This window comes from Bufo gargarizans, chromosome 8 (assembly GCF_014858855.1).
Source record: "Bufo gargarizans isolate SCDJY-AF-19 chromosome 8, ASM1485885v1, whole genome shotgun sequence".
NCBI classification, from domain to species: Eukaryota; Metazoa; Chordata; class Amphibia; order Anura; family Bufonidae; genus Bufo; species Bufo gargarizans.
The window spans coordinates 18,703,109-18,720,710 of NC_058087.1; the positions used below are offsets into that span (position 1 = coordinate 18,703,109).

General features: G+C 42.2%; 1 protein-coding gene across 11 annotated transcripts in view; it reads right to left on the reverse strand.

The window, feature by feature from the left end:
• Nucleotides 1–17,602, reverse strand: part of TANK (TRAF family member associated NFKB activator) — an 85,537-nt gene that overhangs the window by 16,905 nt on the left and 51,030 nt on the right. For 7 of the 11 annotated variants that reach the window (XM_044304181.1, XM_044304182.1, XM_044304178.1 and 4 more), the window contains 6 exons: nt 13,721–13,822; nt 13,486–13,635; nt 5,870–5,975; nt 4,353–4,480; nt 2,664–2,834; nt 260–324 (listed from right to left, as the gene is read on the reverse strand). In XM_044304181.1, coding sequence (XP_044160116.1) covers nt 260–324; nt 2,664–2,834; nt 4,353–4,480; nt 5,870–5,975; nt 13,486–13,584 — 569 coding nt within the window. In that variant the 5' untranslated portion in view covers nt 13,585–13,635; nt 13,721–13,822. Of the gene's footprint in view, nt 1–259; nt 325–2,663; nt 2,835–4,352; nt 4,481–5,869; nt 5,976–13,485; nt 13,636–13,720; nt 13,835–16,491; nt 16,608–17,602 lie in introns of those variants that run through there. The other 4 variants (XM_044304186.1, XM_044304180.1, XM_044304179.1 and 1 more) reach the window with 2 other exon arrangements.

Consider the following 17,602-nt stretch of genomic DNA (forward strand, 5'->3'; position numbering starts at 1 on the left):
GACTGCAGCTCAGCCATATACAAGTGAATAGGGAGAGAGATGCAGTAACCAGGCATGGCCACTACATGGTGGACAGAGCTGTGTCTAGTTCCAGCGCGCTGTGTGCTCTGCTGCAATCAGCGGATCTGAAGGATGGGTCATTAATATAAAACTTCTGAAAAATCTCTTTAAAGATACAGCACGGAAAATATAGTAATGTACGTGTTACTTCCATGTGTACAAAGTGTATCAATAGCAATAAATAATAATAATACTGAACCTTGCATTTTCACTGACGGCTGTAGCTGCTGCAGCAGGATCTTGAGCAATGTTCATGTTTCTCATCTCATGAAAAAATAGACAGAAATCCACAGTTACAAGTGTGAAAGTTACTCATGGTATAATCATTGTGTAGTCACTGTAATCTACAGAATGACGAAGAGTCTCATCTCTTTACAAAGAGGGTGCATCAACTGTCGTCACTGAAAGGGGCGACGCGGGTCCTGATGGGCTGTGCACTCCTCAACTTACACTTTGTAGAGTACCCAGCGGCTAGAGGCTTAAAGGTTGTGTACACCTTCGCAGCAATTATTTATGATTGCATGTTACTCATTTTGAGCTAAAATCTTTTTTTTTCAGTTGGTCTTTATTAAAAATATTCAGCCGTTCTGTCACAAAGGGTTAACTGTTTGTCACTTAGTGCCGGGCATCTAATAACCTTCATCTCTAAATTACTAAAAGGTCATAAACACTTAAAATAAAAATTGAGCTATAATGAGTGTTTATAAGGTCAGAGATAAGAAGCCGTCAACTGAGCTGCCTCATGGAACAGAGTGAAAACAGACAGCATGCTACTGGAGAATCTCAAGGCTGTACAGAGAAAAGGGTGCCTTTTTTTTATTTTTTACTAAAGACCAATTAAAAAAAAAAACGAGTATAATGCAATAATAAAAAATTGTGCCAAAAGTGTACATAGCCTTTAAAACTGGAGCTTATAGGCAGATTTTTTAATTATTATTATTATTTACCTCCTGCAATGCAAATTTAAACAACTTTCCAGTATTTTACTGTCAGAGTTGGCAGCTCCTTCACATAGCTGGTTGTCCTGCTTGCTTATGGCTGTGTTGGCTCTCTCTGCTCTCCTCCTCCCTTCTCTCAGTGTTAGAGATAGCAACAGAGAGAGGTAAGGCCGACTGTATAGGCTAATAGATAGGGAGAAAAGCCATTCAGCAGTCAGCAGGAGGAGGGGGAATTGCACAGACTGTTCCTTCTGTTCAGAGGTGAGAGTACCCACGAAAGACCTTTCAGGGGGAAGGAGGGGGAAATCAGAATAAGAGAGGTTAGATCCCTCATGAGCTGTAGAAGGAGAAATCAGTACAGGGATAAAGCTGTACTGATACATGACAGCAAGTTATTGCCAGCAGACCTCACATCCAGAATACTGGGAGGGGCACATCCACGTAAGTAAAGTCTGAAATGAAAGGAAATGTGTCACCAAAAATGTTATCTGCCAGTTAAAACCAGATAGAGACACATCTCCTTTTTTCCTAATTGGATTTTATTTTCCAATTACTGATTTTTTATTCTATTTCCCGAACATAATTATGGTGGCTGCCATCTTGCCAGAGCTTTTTAGAAAGCATGGTCCACAGATACAATAGTCAGGAGGGGAACTCATTGACTTCTATGGGAGAGTTTACTGGGCATGCTCTGTGTCCTTTTCAGAGGTCATTGTACAAAGAAAGAATAGATAAGCTCTGACAATCACCTATTGTGAATGGTGGATCCTGTCTTATCTATACACAGAGGTGATATCATTACAGGGAGGATCAAGATGACAGATAAGCAGATAACTGCAGTAAAGTGATCTGTACAGACCAGGAAGTGGCGAGTATTATTAGGCTTAGTGGCCAGTGCGAGAACTGCAGGATTTTATGGTTTTTATTTAAAAATTGATAGTGACATGGAAAATTGGAAATAATATCATCAACAATTCTTTAAAAATGTTAAACATAAAAACGTGATTTAAACAATAGGTCATTTTCTGATGACACATCACAGCAGGTTGCAAGTTTCATATCAGAGTGTTGAAAATTAATGAAGGGATGCAACTTTTTAAACTCAAGGTAACCACTAACATATGTTAAATTAATGTTTCCCGTGTCAAAGGTGTCCATAGTCTTCAACTTTAAGGAGTTCTATGCTTTTTAAGGAATAAGGCTTACATAAAGCATTAAAGATGCAGAAACTCCCTATTAGGTCCGTGCACACGGAACAGAGCCTTTATGGAAGTTCCATATAATTCTATGGGTTTTGTATGATCCATAATATGGCAGTGTGCATGAGACCTAACACAACCAGTTAAAGTTTCCTTCCCAGTGATATTGAGGAGACCAACTTCAGTGAGAGAAAAGGTCTACATACAAACTATGGGGGGATAGAAACTTAAAGACAAAAGCTGAGAATGATTAAGGCTTTGTGAAAAAAACAACAATAAATGGAAATGAAATACACAATCTGCAGTGTTAGATCATCTCCTAGTGGCTGATTAATGCATACCAGAAACCAGGAGAAGCTGGACTACAGGCATAGGTATATATAGGAACAGGAACAAGTTAGGCTTCAATAACTCACATTGGAATCATTGGTATCCGTGAGAATAATAGCTTCCCGAATATACTCACTTCTGTGTCCAGGATTATTTTTTGGTCTGGTTTTTCTTTTATCTCTCTGGATTCTTTCAATGACTTTTTTAGGTATTGAATTTCTTCATTCCTACTGGCGAGGACAGACTCCAACTTGTCACGTTCTCCTTCTAATTTCAAGACATGGAGTTTTTCTATATCCAGCTGATCCTGGAATAGAACATGTGGCATTTCATAAGCAAACGTCATGAAACGTGTTATATACACTGGGTTACACAATTGGATTGTATATTGTGAAACATTTTTTTTTATGTTTTTATTATTCTGAGCTTGTTTTACTGTATACTGATCAGCATCTGATCAAATGTAAAGCTAAATGCATCAGTGAACAAGCCCTAACAGGAAAGTTGGTTAATATATATGATTAGATAGATACACAGATAGATAACCTGATGTGAAATATGTAATTTTTTTATTATTCTGATTTTGTTTCACTATTTAATATATATATTCATTATTATCCAATCGTGTATAATGCTAAATGCAGTAATGAAACAGCCCTAACAGGATTATAGGTTAATATATATTTTTGATAGATACATAATAGATAGATACATATGAGATAGATAGATTAGATATGAGATGACACAGGAATAAAATAAATTTTCCTTAATTTTTTTCATCTTCTATTCTTAGGTAGTTTGTTCAATAAATATTCACCCCAAATGGGAATCCTCTAGTTCCCCCGTGCAGAGCAATGTCATAGAGGTGTGCATTGTGCAACGTTTGTGTGACGTCAATATAGCTCAGAGAACAGATTCTCCGCTTTAGTTCTGAGGGCCCTTTACACGGGCCGAAACAGCAGGCAATTATCTGGAATGAATTGTCGGTTCCTGATAATTACCTAATCGTTACAGGAGGTGAAAGCTGCATTTACATGCAGCAATCTCCTCTGCTGTATAGGATCGAGGGATCACTAGAGTGATCACTTGTCCCCATACACATTCATTGGTTCTAGGGAGTCGGGAGTCGGACCCCCTCCGACTACATACTGATGACCTATCCTGAGGCAGGCCATCAATATGTAAATCCCGGAGAACCCCTTTAACTTCCTTGCTTACATTTAGCAACTAATTCTGTACACAGATGATACAGTTTATAATATAATGGCACCAAAACAGATAGGACAGGCAAAAGTTGTCAGTCAGAGGTTATTATTGATTGTTTGGGGTCAAATATAGAATATGTGAACGTATTAGTGTCTGAGCACCTGATACCCATGCCACATATGTTCTGCTGGTTTGGATGGGTTCTGATAGATGGGTGCTTTTTTTGTGGGAAGGCAGAATTATTTGTATTTTTTTACATTTTTCATTGTTTTATCATTTTCCAAATTTATATACGGTATTTATTTATTTGCACTTTTTCTTTGTTTTATTATTTCCCTTATTTTATTTTGTTTATTTACTACTGTGCACTGTTTATTTAATTATTACTGGAAATTATTATTGGGACCCAATCCCTATATCATCAATAAAATCAAATAATTTTGAATCAAAGAAATAGACCCTAGTGGTCCGTAAATGGGATTTTTCTCCTGGGCCTTTGTCGCCCAGTGTGGCTTTCCATGTGCCCACGTGGCAGTCTGCAACCTTATGACTTGGTTTGGCCAACAGTATGGCATATAGAAGAATATGGTGTATTCTGTTCAATACAATAAAGTGTTACCTTGAAATGCTTTTCTCGCTGCAGACTGACTTTGAACTGTTCTTGCAGACTCTCAAGGGAAGCAGTCTCACTTTTCCAACTGTCTGAATTCTCCAATTTGGGGGACGGAGGTGGCACACAAAATCCTCCTAGTTACATGGACAAAATGGTGTTAAATTCTATGTTTTCCTTAACAAAAATACAACAGTCACTCTCCTAACATAGTTGTTACCAATCTACGAATTTTCAGCTGAATCCAGTGTTGGCTTCTACGTTTATGGAATTTTTTATTTTTTTATTTTGTTCCAACGCATCCAAGTTCTCCCTCCGGTCTCTACTGCCTGGTCTATCTCGACACCGGATCACTCAGCCCATCACGGTCCACATCAGTGACTAGCCTTAGCCAGTGATTGGCTGAGTGGTCACATTTCCATGTTGAGAGGGACCAGATAATGGATGGAACTGAGAAGCATCATAATGGGAACGGCAGGGGGACCAGTAAGGTGAGCATAACTTATTTCATTATTTTACACGATTCTGAAACTTTCATTTACTCATCCATACAATCACTTTAAAGGGTTTGGTTCCTCAGCAAATGGCTGATTTAACTGTGGGAAGCTCTAGCAAATGCAGTATGACAGGTCACCCATTCAGATGAATAATTATCCATCTTATGAAAAGATGGGCTTAAAGGGCATCTGTCAGCAGGTTTGTACCATTCGACACTGGCTGACCTGTTACATGTGCGCTTGGCAGCTGAAGGCATCTGTGTTGGTCCCATGTTCATATGTGTCCGCACTGCTGAGAAAAATGAAGTTTTTATATATGCAAATGAGCCTCTAGGAGCAATGGGGGCGTTGCCATTACACTTAAAGGCTCTGCTCTCTCTGCAACTGCTGTGTCCTTTGATTGATAGGGCCAGACATGATGATGGTTTCACTGCCTGGTCCTGTCAAAGTGCAGAGGGCGTGGCAGTTGCAGAGAGAGCAGAGCCTCTAGGTGTAATGGTAATGCCCCCGTTGCTCCTAGAGGTTCATTTGCATATATTAAAACTTCATTTTCCTCAGTAATGCGGGCACATATGAACAATGGGACCAACACAGATGCCTTCAGCTGCCAAGAGCACATGTAACAGGTCAGCCGGTGTCATAGGTACAAATCTGCTGACAGATGCCCTTTAAGTCCAATGGAACAAAGCCGCTCATGCTGTGTACTTGCACATAGAGTGGGCAGGGGCCCTCCATGATGTGTATAGACTGGGGTTGTCTTCATGAAACTACTCCTTTAACCAAATGGCCATGCTGTCAATCCAAATATGCACATCCATAACTTTTTATAAAATATAGCTAAGTCTATGGCCGGATGTACAGGACAGGTTGCTGCCAGCTTCGGAGGCACGTACTGTGTCACATTGATGGTTTTGTTACTATTTTACAGTACAGACTTTATATACATTGTATAACCATTGAAAGCAAAAAGCTAAAAATAAATAAAACTATGGCAGAACAAATAGTTTCTATAGGTTTGATGGGCGTTACCTGCTCCAGCAGATGAGGGGGGCCTCGTTTTCAGGACCAGATTGAGATTTTTCAGATCTTCTATCTGTTTCTGCTTATCATGTAACTGCTGCTCATAAAAAACGGTCTAAAGAACACAGGATAAGAACTTTATTATACAGACGTAACCCTTCATTCTAATCATACTTCTTATAGTAGGGCCATGTTCACGCAGCAGAGGTTTGCCATAAATCTGCAGCTGAATCTGGCATCTCTGCCGTGGACTGACAAGTGGGTCCGAATGTGGATGCGGCATCACTTTAATTTAACGGAGCCAATCCATGGATTTATTCCAAAGGATGACAATGGAGTTATTTATACCCCATTCACATGCATTTCCAGCATAGCGCCAGTTCTGCCAGAATCTGGTCTAAATCCTGACAGAATCCTGAGCTTGTGAACATGGCCTTATGAGACGACTGCTTACACTGCCTCAGATGCACAGATTACAAGCTGCTCAGCGTCAGCCAATTCTACGTGTTCAGTGAGCAGTGTGAAATCTGCAGAAACTTGCAGCAATTTTCTGATGACACGTTCCCATTTAATGGCATATGGCATCAGAAAATTACCTATTGTTTAGATCAAATTTTTAGGTTAAGCATACTTTTAGAGAATACAATATCAGCTGGTTACAGGCTCGCAGGCTTAGGGGGAATTTTAGGTGTGGGAATTGCACTTTGTAAATATAACTCCCAGGATAAGGTTCTCAATTTTGGAGGAATTTGTCACAAGTTTGATAACATGTAAAAGTATATATGTGGTGCACCTGATGATGTGCCAATGTGGCCGTTTCTATATAGGAAAAACTATTAGATGCATGTATGAGAGGTTCAGGGAACATATCAATTCTATAAAATCAGGAAAAGGATGTCCCGGGGTAATAGAGGGAAATACATGGAGGGGGTCCTAGTTCCCGAAGCTTTGCAGGTATTGAATCTGTTCCCTGCCCCCAACAAGGGGGCGATAGACACCGCTTATTGCTACAAAAGGAAGCAAGATGGAATTATCCGTTCAAAAGCGATGGGCCCATTAGGCTTAAATGCTAAAAATGATCTAAGGGTATTCTTGTAAATGTTGTTCTTATATGTATCCATATATGTGGGGCTTGTTTTGTATTTGTAGGTTTGGCAGTAGATCGGGACGAGGTAGCGTCATTGGTTACTATGACTACCCCACCGTACAATGTTTAAAAGTGAGCACGCTGTAGCGTGATGACGTTGGTGGCCTAAAGAAGCGCGAGGCTGTCGCCGCTGACCAGGCTGTATGAGAGCTGTTCCACCCCCGCCTTTCATTGGAATGTCTTTATGGACAATACGGAAGTGTGTTTTTCTACGCTGGTGAGCGCCGACTACTGTATTCTATCTATTTATGGACTTTACAAACTTGTTTACAGTCTGAGCTCCACTTTGATAAAGTGACACGGAGCATACAGGGACGTTTAGATTATTTTGATAGGACATACGCTGCGCCGCCCGCTTTTACCTCTTATGTGACTGGAATACTTTCAAAGAATATTCGCTACATTTTACAATTTTCCATGTTGCTATCGGTATTTTAAAAAAATCCTGAAATATTGCAGTTTTCACTCTGGCCACTGATCCCCTTTTGTATAAATCACTTCTCTTCGGTCAAAGGTATTAAAAGTAACACAGTGACCTCTGCACAGGTCACAGAGCATGCCCACAATGTTCTCCTACATAAGTCAATGAGTCATTTCCACACTATAAATTCCTATGTGGTTTGAAGGGAATCGCAGTAAATTCACTAATAAACCAGACAGTGTCTTGTAGGGCTAGCTCGGCTGAATGTAATGACACCTTTCACTTATTGATCTGTTGCTTCTTTCTGGATAAAAACAGCTTTTAATCCATATAAAAATTTACATTTAAATGCACCAAGGACACGCCCAAACCACGCAGTGCAACCTGGCTCCTTCTGCTTCCTCTGCCAGTCCGGGGCATAGCTATAGTGGACGCCAGGTAAGGGGCTGCTACTGGGCCCAAACCCAGAAGAGACCCGTAAGGAGGAGGACTTTAATTGTTAGGGCCCCTTCAACAGTATTATACAATTACATTATATACAGTGACATGACGTATAGTACATACGTGTAGGAAACGGAAGGAGCGGCTGCCGGGCCTGGTCTGAGAGAGCCGTCTTGACTAGCTGCAGGAGTGGGGGTCAGTGGGTCCCAGTCATTTCTAGTTATGCCACTGTGCCAGTTCCTCCCTCCCCTTCCTGTATGGTCATCTTGCCCCGTCAATCAAGAAGGAGAGGGAGAGGCTGGCAGAGAAATCAGGAGGAGCAAAAGTGCACAGAGTGGCCCAGGCCCGCCCTTGATGCACTTGACTGCTCATTTGCATATGGAGTGAAAGAACGTTTTGTCCAGAATGAAGCAATGGATCGCTAAGTGAAAGGTATCAGTACATTCAGCTGAGCTAGACCTACAAGGGATTGTGTCTGGGTTAGCAGTGAATTTCCTGCTGACAGATTCCCGATTCACACGACCATGATTGGCCCGGAAAACACAGTCCGTGTCTTACCCGCGTCTCCCGAACTGACGGCATCAGAGTAATTTATAATAGTCAGTTCCTCTCTGATGGCAGATCTATTGTATTGTACTCACCCGATGATGTCATCACAGTGCAATAGATCCACAGTCACATATGAAATGAATTGTGTCATAAATCACTATGGTAGAGTCAGCTGGGGGCAGGGGAGCCGAGGTCGGCCCCCGAGATGCGGCCAACACACGGACCATGCTTCCCACTCAATCATGGCAGTGGGAATCAGCCCTGAATGCCATGCTCATGTATAGAAAATGATGCAACAGACTTCAGCATAAATTGTAATTAGATGGTGGTTTTTATTTGGTTCCAGGTTACTGCGGATTTACCGTATGTGACGTTTCGGCCCAATGGCCTTCTTCAGACTAATGCCGCTTTAAGAAGAAAAAATGAGGTAGGCGCAGTGTGATATGTGGCTGTGCCGCTGTGTAAATGCGCCTATCTTATCCTTTCTTCTTAAAGCGGCATTAGGCTACATGCACACGACCGTGCCGTCTTCCGCAATTTGCAGAACGGAACGGGCGCCGGCAATATAAATGCCTATTCTTGTCCGCAAAGCGCGGACAAGAATAGAACATGTTATATTTTTTAAGCAGGGCCGCGGAGGGGGGGCCACGGATGCGGACAAGCACACGGAGTGCTGTCCGCATCTTTTGCGGCCCTATTGAAATAAATGGGTTCACATCCGAGCCGCCAAAACGGTGGCTCGGTTGCGGACCCAAACAACGGTCGGGTGCATGAGGCCTTAGTCTGAAGAAGGCCATTGGGCCGAAACTTCACATACGGTAAAGCTGCAGTAACCTGGAAGCAAATAAAAACAACCATCTAATTACAATTTATGCTGAAGTCTGTTGCATCATTTACAATTGGGATGGGAACCCTACTTCAAGCAAAAAACACAGAATGCGTCAAGGTTCCAATTACATGTATAGAAAATAGAATACAAAAAAAAAAATCTAAGCCAAAAAGAAAAAAAAAAGAAAAGAAAATATATATCTGTTCTTTTATTAGTAAAAAAAATATGTGACATTCCCTTTAAGATTACACATTTACATACAGGTTTGATGAATAGCTATTTGATGTTCTTTTTATAAAGCCTCATGCACACGACCGTGTGCCGGCCATGCCCGTATTGTGGCACCATATCACGGATGCGGACCCGTTCACTTGAGTGGGTCCACAATCCAGGAGATACGGTGCGGTGCGGAACGGAGGGCCACAGAACCACTCCTGTCCTTGCCTCCGCACTGCAAAAAAAGTAGTGCATGCACAACTTTCTTGTGAGGCGGACCGTCGGATGTGAATCACGTACCCCATTCAAGTGAATAGGCCTGCATCTGCAAACGGTGGGCAAACGGTCGGCGCCCGTGCATTGCCAACCGCAATTTGCAGTCTGCAGCACGGGCATGGCCGGCACATGGTCGTTTGCACAAGGCCTAAGGTTTACTTAAACTTTTGATCAGGACTGTATTTGCTTAAGACCACTTGAAAAATGGCAAAAAATCATATTTAGCATGGCTGGATCTTAACAAGGTTCCAAGTAGAGCTTCAACATGCAACAAGAAGAAATGGGAGTGAGACAAAACTTTTTTTGAGCATTCAATTTAATGAAAACAACGAATAAACTGAAACAGACTGTTTTTCAGCTGATCAAAAGTTTAGGACCACACCTCCAAAAAAAAAAAAATAAACCCCCCCAAAACAGAAATCCAACCCTCCAAACATGAACTCAGTAATGAGTAGCTCCGCCGTTATTGTTGATCACTTCAAAAATTTGTTTCGGCATGCTTGATGCAAGCGTTTCCGTGAGGTGAGTGGGAACATTTCTCCAAGTGGTGAAGACGGCCGCACGAAGGCCATCTACTGACTGGAACTGTTGTCCATTTTTGTAAACTTACCTTGCCATCCATCCCCATAGGTTCTCAATTGGATTTAGATGAGGGGAACACGCAGGATTAGCCAAAAGAGTGATGTTATTCTCCTGGAAGAAGTCCCTTGTCCTGCGGGCATTGTGTACTGTAGCGTTGTCCTGTTGAAAAACCCAGTCGTTACCACACAGACGAGGGCCCTCAGTCATGAGGAATGTTCTCTGCAACATCTGGCCATAGCCAGCGGCCGTTTGACGCCCCTGCACTTCCTGAAGCTCCATTGTTCCACTGAAGGAAAAAGCACCCAGACCATTATGGCGCCCCCTCCACTGTGGCGTGTAGAAAACATCTCAGGTGGGATCTGCTTGTCATGCCAGTAACGTTGGAAACCATCAGGACCATCAAGGTTACATTTTTTTCTCATCAGAGATTAAAACTTTCTTCCACCTTTGAATGTCCCATGTTTGGTGCTCTCTTGCAATGTCCAAACGAGCAGTTCTGTGGCGTTTCAAGGAGACAAGGTCTTTTGAAGATGTTTTTTGTTTTTGAAGCCCTTCAGTCTCAGATGCCGCCTGATGGTTATGGGGCTGCAGTCAGCACCAGTAAGGGCCTTAATTTGGGTCGAGGATCGTCCAGTGTCTTGACGGACAGCCAATTGGATCCTCCGGCTCAGTGCTCATGACATTTTTTCGGGTCTTCCACTTGACTTTTTTGTTCCATAACCCTCAGGATCATTTAAGAAATTCCAAATGACTGTCTTACTGCGTCCCACCTCAGCAGCGATGGCGCGCTGTGAGAGACCCTGCTTATGCAGTTCAACAACCCGACCACGTTCAAAAAGGGAGAGTTTTTTTGCCTTTGCCATCACAACGTGTAACTACCTGACAGAAAATGACAATGAATCCACATCTATGCACAGATTTGGCCTTTTGTGGTCCTAAAATTTGGATCATCTGAAAAACAGCCTGTTTCAGTTTAATCGTTATTTTCAATTAATTGAATGCTCAAAAAATGTTTTCTCTCACTCCTATTTCTTCTTGTTGCATGTTAAAGCTCTACTTGGAACCTTGTTAAGATCCAACACTGTAAAATATGATTTTTTGCCATTTTTCAAGTGGTCTTAAACTTTTGATCAGGACTGTATTAGCTTCATTCGTTTATTAAAGACAACTTGTCAGCTCTCCTGACACGTTTATTATTTTAGTAAATACTTTTCATGAAATAACAATTTTAGAGCATCTTGTCTTAGAACTCTGCGTTGCCCCATTGTTCTGTAATTCCTTCTAAAATGTTTTGAATAAATTCTCAACTGGGTGCAATTGTTTGGGGATGTGTCCTCTACACAGTCTAAGGGCTCATGCACACATACATAAGTATTTTGCGGTCCGCAAAAAATATGGTTGACGGTTTGTGTGACATCCGTTTTTTTTGCAGATCAATTGTAACAATGCCTGTCCTTGTCCGCAAAATGGACAAGAATAGGACGTGTTCTATCTTTTTTTGCGGAACGGCCATGCAAAAATTACAGAGTAATTTTCATTTTTTTTGCAGACCCATTGAATGATTCTGAATACTGGCCGCAAAAAACAAACAAAAAAAAACCGTGCAGACACGGAAAAAAGTTTGTGTGCATGAGCCCACCCAGTATTCTTGGAGGAATAACAGAGTTAAGGCACAACACAGAGTTATGTGCAACGGTGCTCTATAAATGATATTTCATGGGGAATGGACATATATACTAAAACAGGCATGTCAGGAGAGTGAACAGGCCCTCTCTAAACTGGACCTGTCTGCTCTCCTGGCATGACTGTTTTGGTAGCTACTTGCATTCTCCATGTAATAACAATTCTGGAGCATCTATTGTTATAACTCTATGATGTACCATTTGCAACGGGCCCCTCCCCCCAGGGCCCTTTCTATAACACGTCCCAGGTGTGGTAGGAATGCCGAGTGGTGTAGTGCGGCCTAAATGTCTCTTTATGTGTGTCACGGTGCTCCTACCTGGATACTGCTGGACTCCAGGCTTTGGCTCCGAAGCAATAAATAGGGGGAATAATTGAGGGATTTGAAAGAATAACTTGAGTCCAGACCTTAAGATGAAGTTCAATGGCAGCTTTACTTGAATAAACAATTCTTCAAACAGGTTCAGGCTTTGTCTTTGTTCCAGCAGGCTTTAGCATTAAACTGGCAGGCAAATTCAACTCTGCTATATCTTTCTCTCACTCTGCTGCAGGCTGGCTGTATAACTCAGCTTCTTCTGTATGCTGCACTTCTTCTCTGTAGTCTGACTCTAGGTTATGCCAGGGAACTTTCATTCTGGCTCCTGAGGCTTCAAACTTTGGCCTCCATGGCCAGCAGAGATTAAGGTGCTTTGGCTGGCATGGGCACGTCCAGCAGAGACGTTCCCTTGCACACCTTTTCCCTAGCTGGGGGTTAACTAGACTGACTCTAACTGGTCCCCACCCTTCCTGCAAGAAGTAGGAATAGCCCACTTCTCTCCAGAGGAGGGTTATCATGCAATGGCAAGTTCCATTCTCTCTAACTATAGCTCTGCCGTGTTTGCTGCCACCTGCTGGTGAACCAGGCACATTACATGAACATAACAGTTGTATAAAGATATTAGGAATGCACACTGTGGAAGACCTGAACAAAATACATTCAATGACGATGTGTTAGCCCATTAGAGATAGTAGCAGGGTATAGGAGTGGTAACACCACTCTGGGGTGTTACACATTCCTTTATTATTCCTATTATTGTTCCTTGTAAATTAATTGAAAGCAGTTTGCAATGAAGGTACAGCTGGGTGTTACCAGTTTGGGGGGGGGGGGGGTCCCCTGCACAGTCTGACACTGGAGGCACTGACTGGATAATGTCAGACTGTGCAGGGACACGCCCCAACTGGTAAAACCCATCTGGACCTTTATTGCAAACTGCTATTAATTCATTCAAAATTTCTAGCAGGAATAATAAGAGAATGGCACATCATAGAGTCATAAGAATAGATGCTCCAGAACTGTTATTACATAGGGAATGCAAGTAGTTACTAAATAGATATGTCAGGAGAGGGTAGAGGTCCTCTTTAAGTAACATGACAAGTACTTGAGTAAACACTGTTAACAAGTGTAATATAGTATAATACCTCTATAGACTACAATGGCTACTTACCTTTTGCTGTAGTTCCTTTTTGACTCGATCCCTATCCATACATGCCTGGCGGTATGCTTCGTAGGCTCTGTTGAGTTGTTCTCCTGTGTTTTTATCCATATTTCCCAGTTCTGTATCATCACTAAAAAGGGTGTGGATAATAGCAGCAACCTACAAAGATTAGTGAACAACAGGCGTGAATCAGGGGAAGTTTTCCATGACACTATTACATCATAACTCCACCGCCTCGACTCACCTGAAATGTAAGTAAAGCTGAGGTTTCCAGTGACGCTAATGAGACTCTCCCTTCCTTAAGTCATCCTTAGCTGATGGAGTGGAGTTTGGTTTTGCTTGATATCTGTAATAAAGGCTGCAATGAATAACTATGTAGTTAATGGCATTCATATAACATGTTGTAAGAAACAAAAAGTCCCTGCCATCCATTATTTACACGGAGTCTGTCCCACAACAGAATACAGTTACTACCTGCAGCCACCACTAGGGGTAGTTTACTGCATATAGATAGGGGTAGCCCAGGAGTTTGCTACTGATGCTCTATCCTCAGCATTGGACAGTGATGGTTAACCTCTGGCACCAGGTGTGGTGAAACTATGACTTCCAGCATGCTCCATTCATTTCTATGGAGTTCTGAGAATAGCCAAGCAAGTGTGCATCTTGGGAGTTGTAGTTTTACCAAAGCTGAAGTGCCGGAGGTTAGCCATCACAGGAATAGGCCTATCAATATCTGATTGGCAGGGGTCCAGTGGGAGCAGCACTTCAGAAACCAGCTATGTCCACCACGCAGTTAACCACCCTGTCATGCTGGTACAGTATATAACATAACTAAACAATGGTATATACACCCAGGTCTGGGGTACTGCAGTCTGAGAACATCTTACCCCTGTGGATAATCCGTCCTACTAAGATTGGCGTATGAAATGACCATTTTAGTAAATCTGCTCCATTATTTATCCCAGTATAGTAAACATGATAAAAGAAAAAAAGTAAAAGATGCCTCCAGGTATTATATATAATATATAGTAGGTGGGGGCCGGATGTAGAAATGCTGCAGAGGGAGGTATCATCTATTGAGATGGCTCTAGTGATTGAATGTGCTCTACTTTCATGCCAGATACAATTATAGGCATAGGAAAAACACGCATGATCACCTGGTACGAAGCAGAGCCCACACGTCCATCCATAAGTTACATTTAAATCTCCCACAAAAATATTCTTAAATCAAAAGTTTCAAAAATCTTTTCACTTTTACATCCTGTACAGAATGTGAATGAGGAAGAGAAAACACAGAGGGTAACTTCCCACTAATGGGAAATTATTTTCTAACATTGCTTTTCATGGTTATGTGGAGATGACAACACTTTCTAATATAAACTGCATTTCAAAAGCCCCTGTCGTTTTAGGAGACTTTTCAGGACCATTAGCTAAAGGGTGATTAAAGGGGGTTTTCCAGGCATGATGACGTACGTTTAAACTGCCTGGCCCTGTAGATCAAAGTACAGAGGGTGCGGCAGTTGCAGAGAGAGCTGAGCCTTCAGGTGTAATGGCAACGCTGTCACGGTCCCTCCTGTGAGAGGTGAGAAGATCGGATAGACTTGCTGCACGTGAGGCTATCTGACAGGTCTCTGTATGTTGTTGTTTTGCAGGATCTCACCTCTCCGGTGCTGCTTGTTATCAGGGATGAGGCTCTATTTAGATCCGCCTCACACTGCTGACCATGCGGTTGATAGGTTTTGCTTGGAGTTGCTAGTGCTGGTTTGTCTTGGATCTGCTGCTTCTCCATACTTCTCTAAGCTAAGTACTTGTTACCGTCGCTGTTTCTTATTATCTGGTGTGTGTTGTTTCTAGGCCTTAGGGAGATGCAGGTTCCTTCATTCTGGAAGGAACCAGCTGTCTCATCCCCTGCTACCTATCCTAGGGCTCGTCAGTTTTAGCAGGGCTTTAGGTATCCGGTGTATGAGTATTTCCACCATCAGGATCTGCTCATACTGGCAGGAGTTAGGGTAAGGCCTAGGGATTACTAGGAGGTTACCATCCCTCTTCCTTAGCTTTTGAGGCCTAGATTGTTGTCTATAAGTTGTGGTGTGTAATTGGTGTTTTCCCTAACCCTTAACTTGTGACAAACGCCCCCGTTGCTCCTAGAGGCTCATTTGCATATAATAAAACATCAGTTTTCTCAGCAATGCGGGACACATATGAACATGAGACAAACACAGATGTCTTCAGCTGCCAAGCGCACATGTAACAGGTCAGCCAGTGTCATAGGTACAAATCTGCTGACAGATGTTCTTTAAGGCCTCATGCACACGACCGTATGTATTTTGCGGTCCGCAAAAAACGAATCTGCAAAAAATACAGATGTGCATTCCATATTTTGCGTAACGGAACAGCTGGCCCCTAATAGTACAGTACTATCCTTGTCTGTAATGCGGACAATAATAGGACATGTTCTATTTTTTTATTTTTTTTTGCGGAACGGAAATACGGACATATGGAAACGGAATGCACACGGAGTAACTTATTTTTGTTTGTTTTTTTTTGACCCATTGAAATGAATGGTTCCGTATATGGTCCAAAAAAAAAAAAAGCATTTGGTATCGCTGTAATCGTACTGACCCAGAGAGATGTTATTTATGCCCAAAAAATGAACGCTGCAAAATTTAAAACATAAAAACTCAGTGGCAGTATTCTCAGTCTGAAATAATAAAAAAAAAAAAAGCAAAACTCAGTGACAGTATTGTTTTTTTTTCCCATCTCCCTCCCAGAAAGAGTTAATAAAAGTTAGTTATATGTACCTCAAAATGGCACTATTAAAAATTACAACCTGTCCTGCAGAAACAAGCCCTCATACAAAAAAAAAAAAACATTTACAGCTGTTGAAAGCTGTAAATTTACAAAAAGTAAAAAAAAAAAAGAAAAAATTGCTTGGTCATTAAGGGCGAAAACAGGCTGGTCACTAAGGGGTTGATGTGACAACGCTCACAGTACAGCCGCAGAAGCAGTACATACCTGCAGGCTGAAAGTCCCGTTCACATTCATGAGAACCTGAGTGCTGAGAAGTTTATGGAACTTCTGAGGATCGCAGTCATGTGAGCAAAGCCGATTCCCCTTTATGAATCACACGGTTTCTATTCCCCCCCCCGCCTCCTCCTCAGGCATTACGGATAAGGAATACGAGCTGCTGTCTCACAATGTGGCCTTGCCTATTGGCTCTAGCTGATGACACAAGCCAAACCCAAGATTGCTCAAATCTGGGTTCTACACATTCCCCCCCCCCCTGTGTTGTGTAAATGAACAGGGATCACTGGTCAGTCAGGTTATGCTCATTGTCTATGCCTCCTGAACTTACTGTGACCTGCCAGAAAACGAGTGAAAAAGGAAGCGACATCACTGACCTACATCATCACTGACCTACATCATCACTGACCTAAAAAAAAAGTCCTAAAAATATCTTTACTGTCCCAGCCCTAAAGAGGCCAGAAACACAAGATTAGTATCCGCCAGAATGTGACCATCAGTCGTACGTCATTCATACGAACAATTTGACCATCAACAGTCTTAGGCCTCATGCACACGACCATTGTTCTGGTCCGCATCCGAGCCACAGTTTTTGCAGCTCGGGTGCGGACAGATTCACTTCAATGGGGCCGCAAAAGATGCGGACAGCACTCTGTGTGCTGTCTGCATCCGCTGCACCGTTCCATGGCCCCGTTTTGTGGACAAGAATAGGCATTTCTACAATGGGTCGCCCGTTCTGTAAATTGCGGAAGGCACATGGGTGGCTTCCGTGTTTTGCGGATCCGCAATTTGCGGACCGCAAAAAAATGGAACGGTCGTGTGCATGAGGCCTCTATTACACAACAGTTTTGTTTTTCTTCCATTTACGGGCCGTTTTTTGCGTTCCGTATACGGAACCATTCATTTCAATGGTTCCGCAAAAAAATAAAAAAAGGAATGTACTCCTTATGCATTCCTCTTCCGTATTTCCGTTGAAAGATAGAACATGTCCTATTATTGCCCGCAAATCACGTTCCGTGGCTCCATTCAAGTCAATAGGTCCGCAAAAAAAACTAAACACATAAGTGAATGCATCCGTATGTCTTCCGTATCCGTTCCGTTT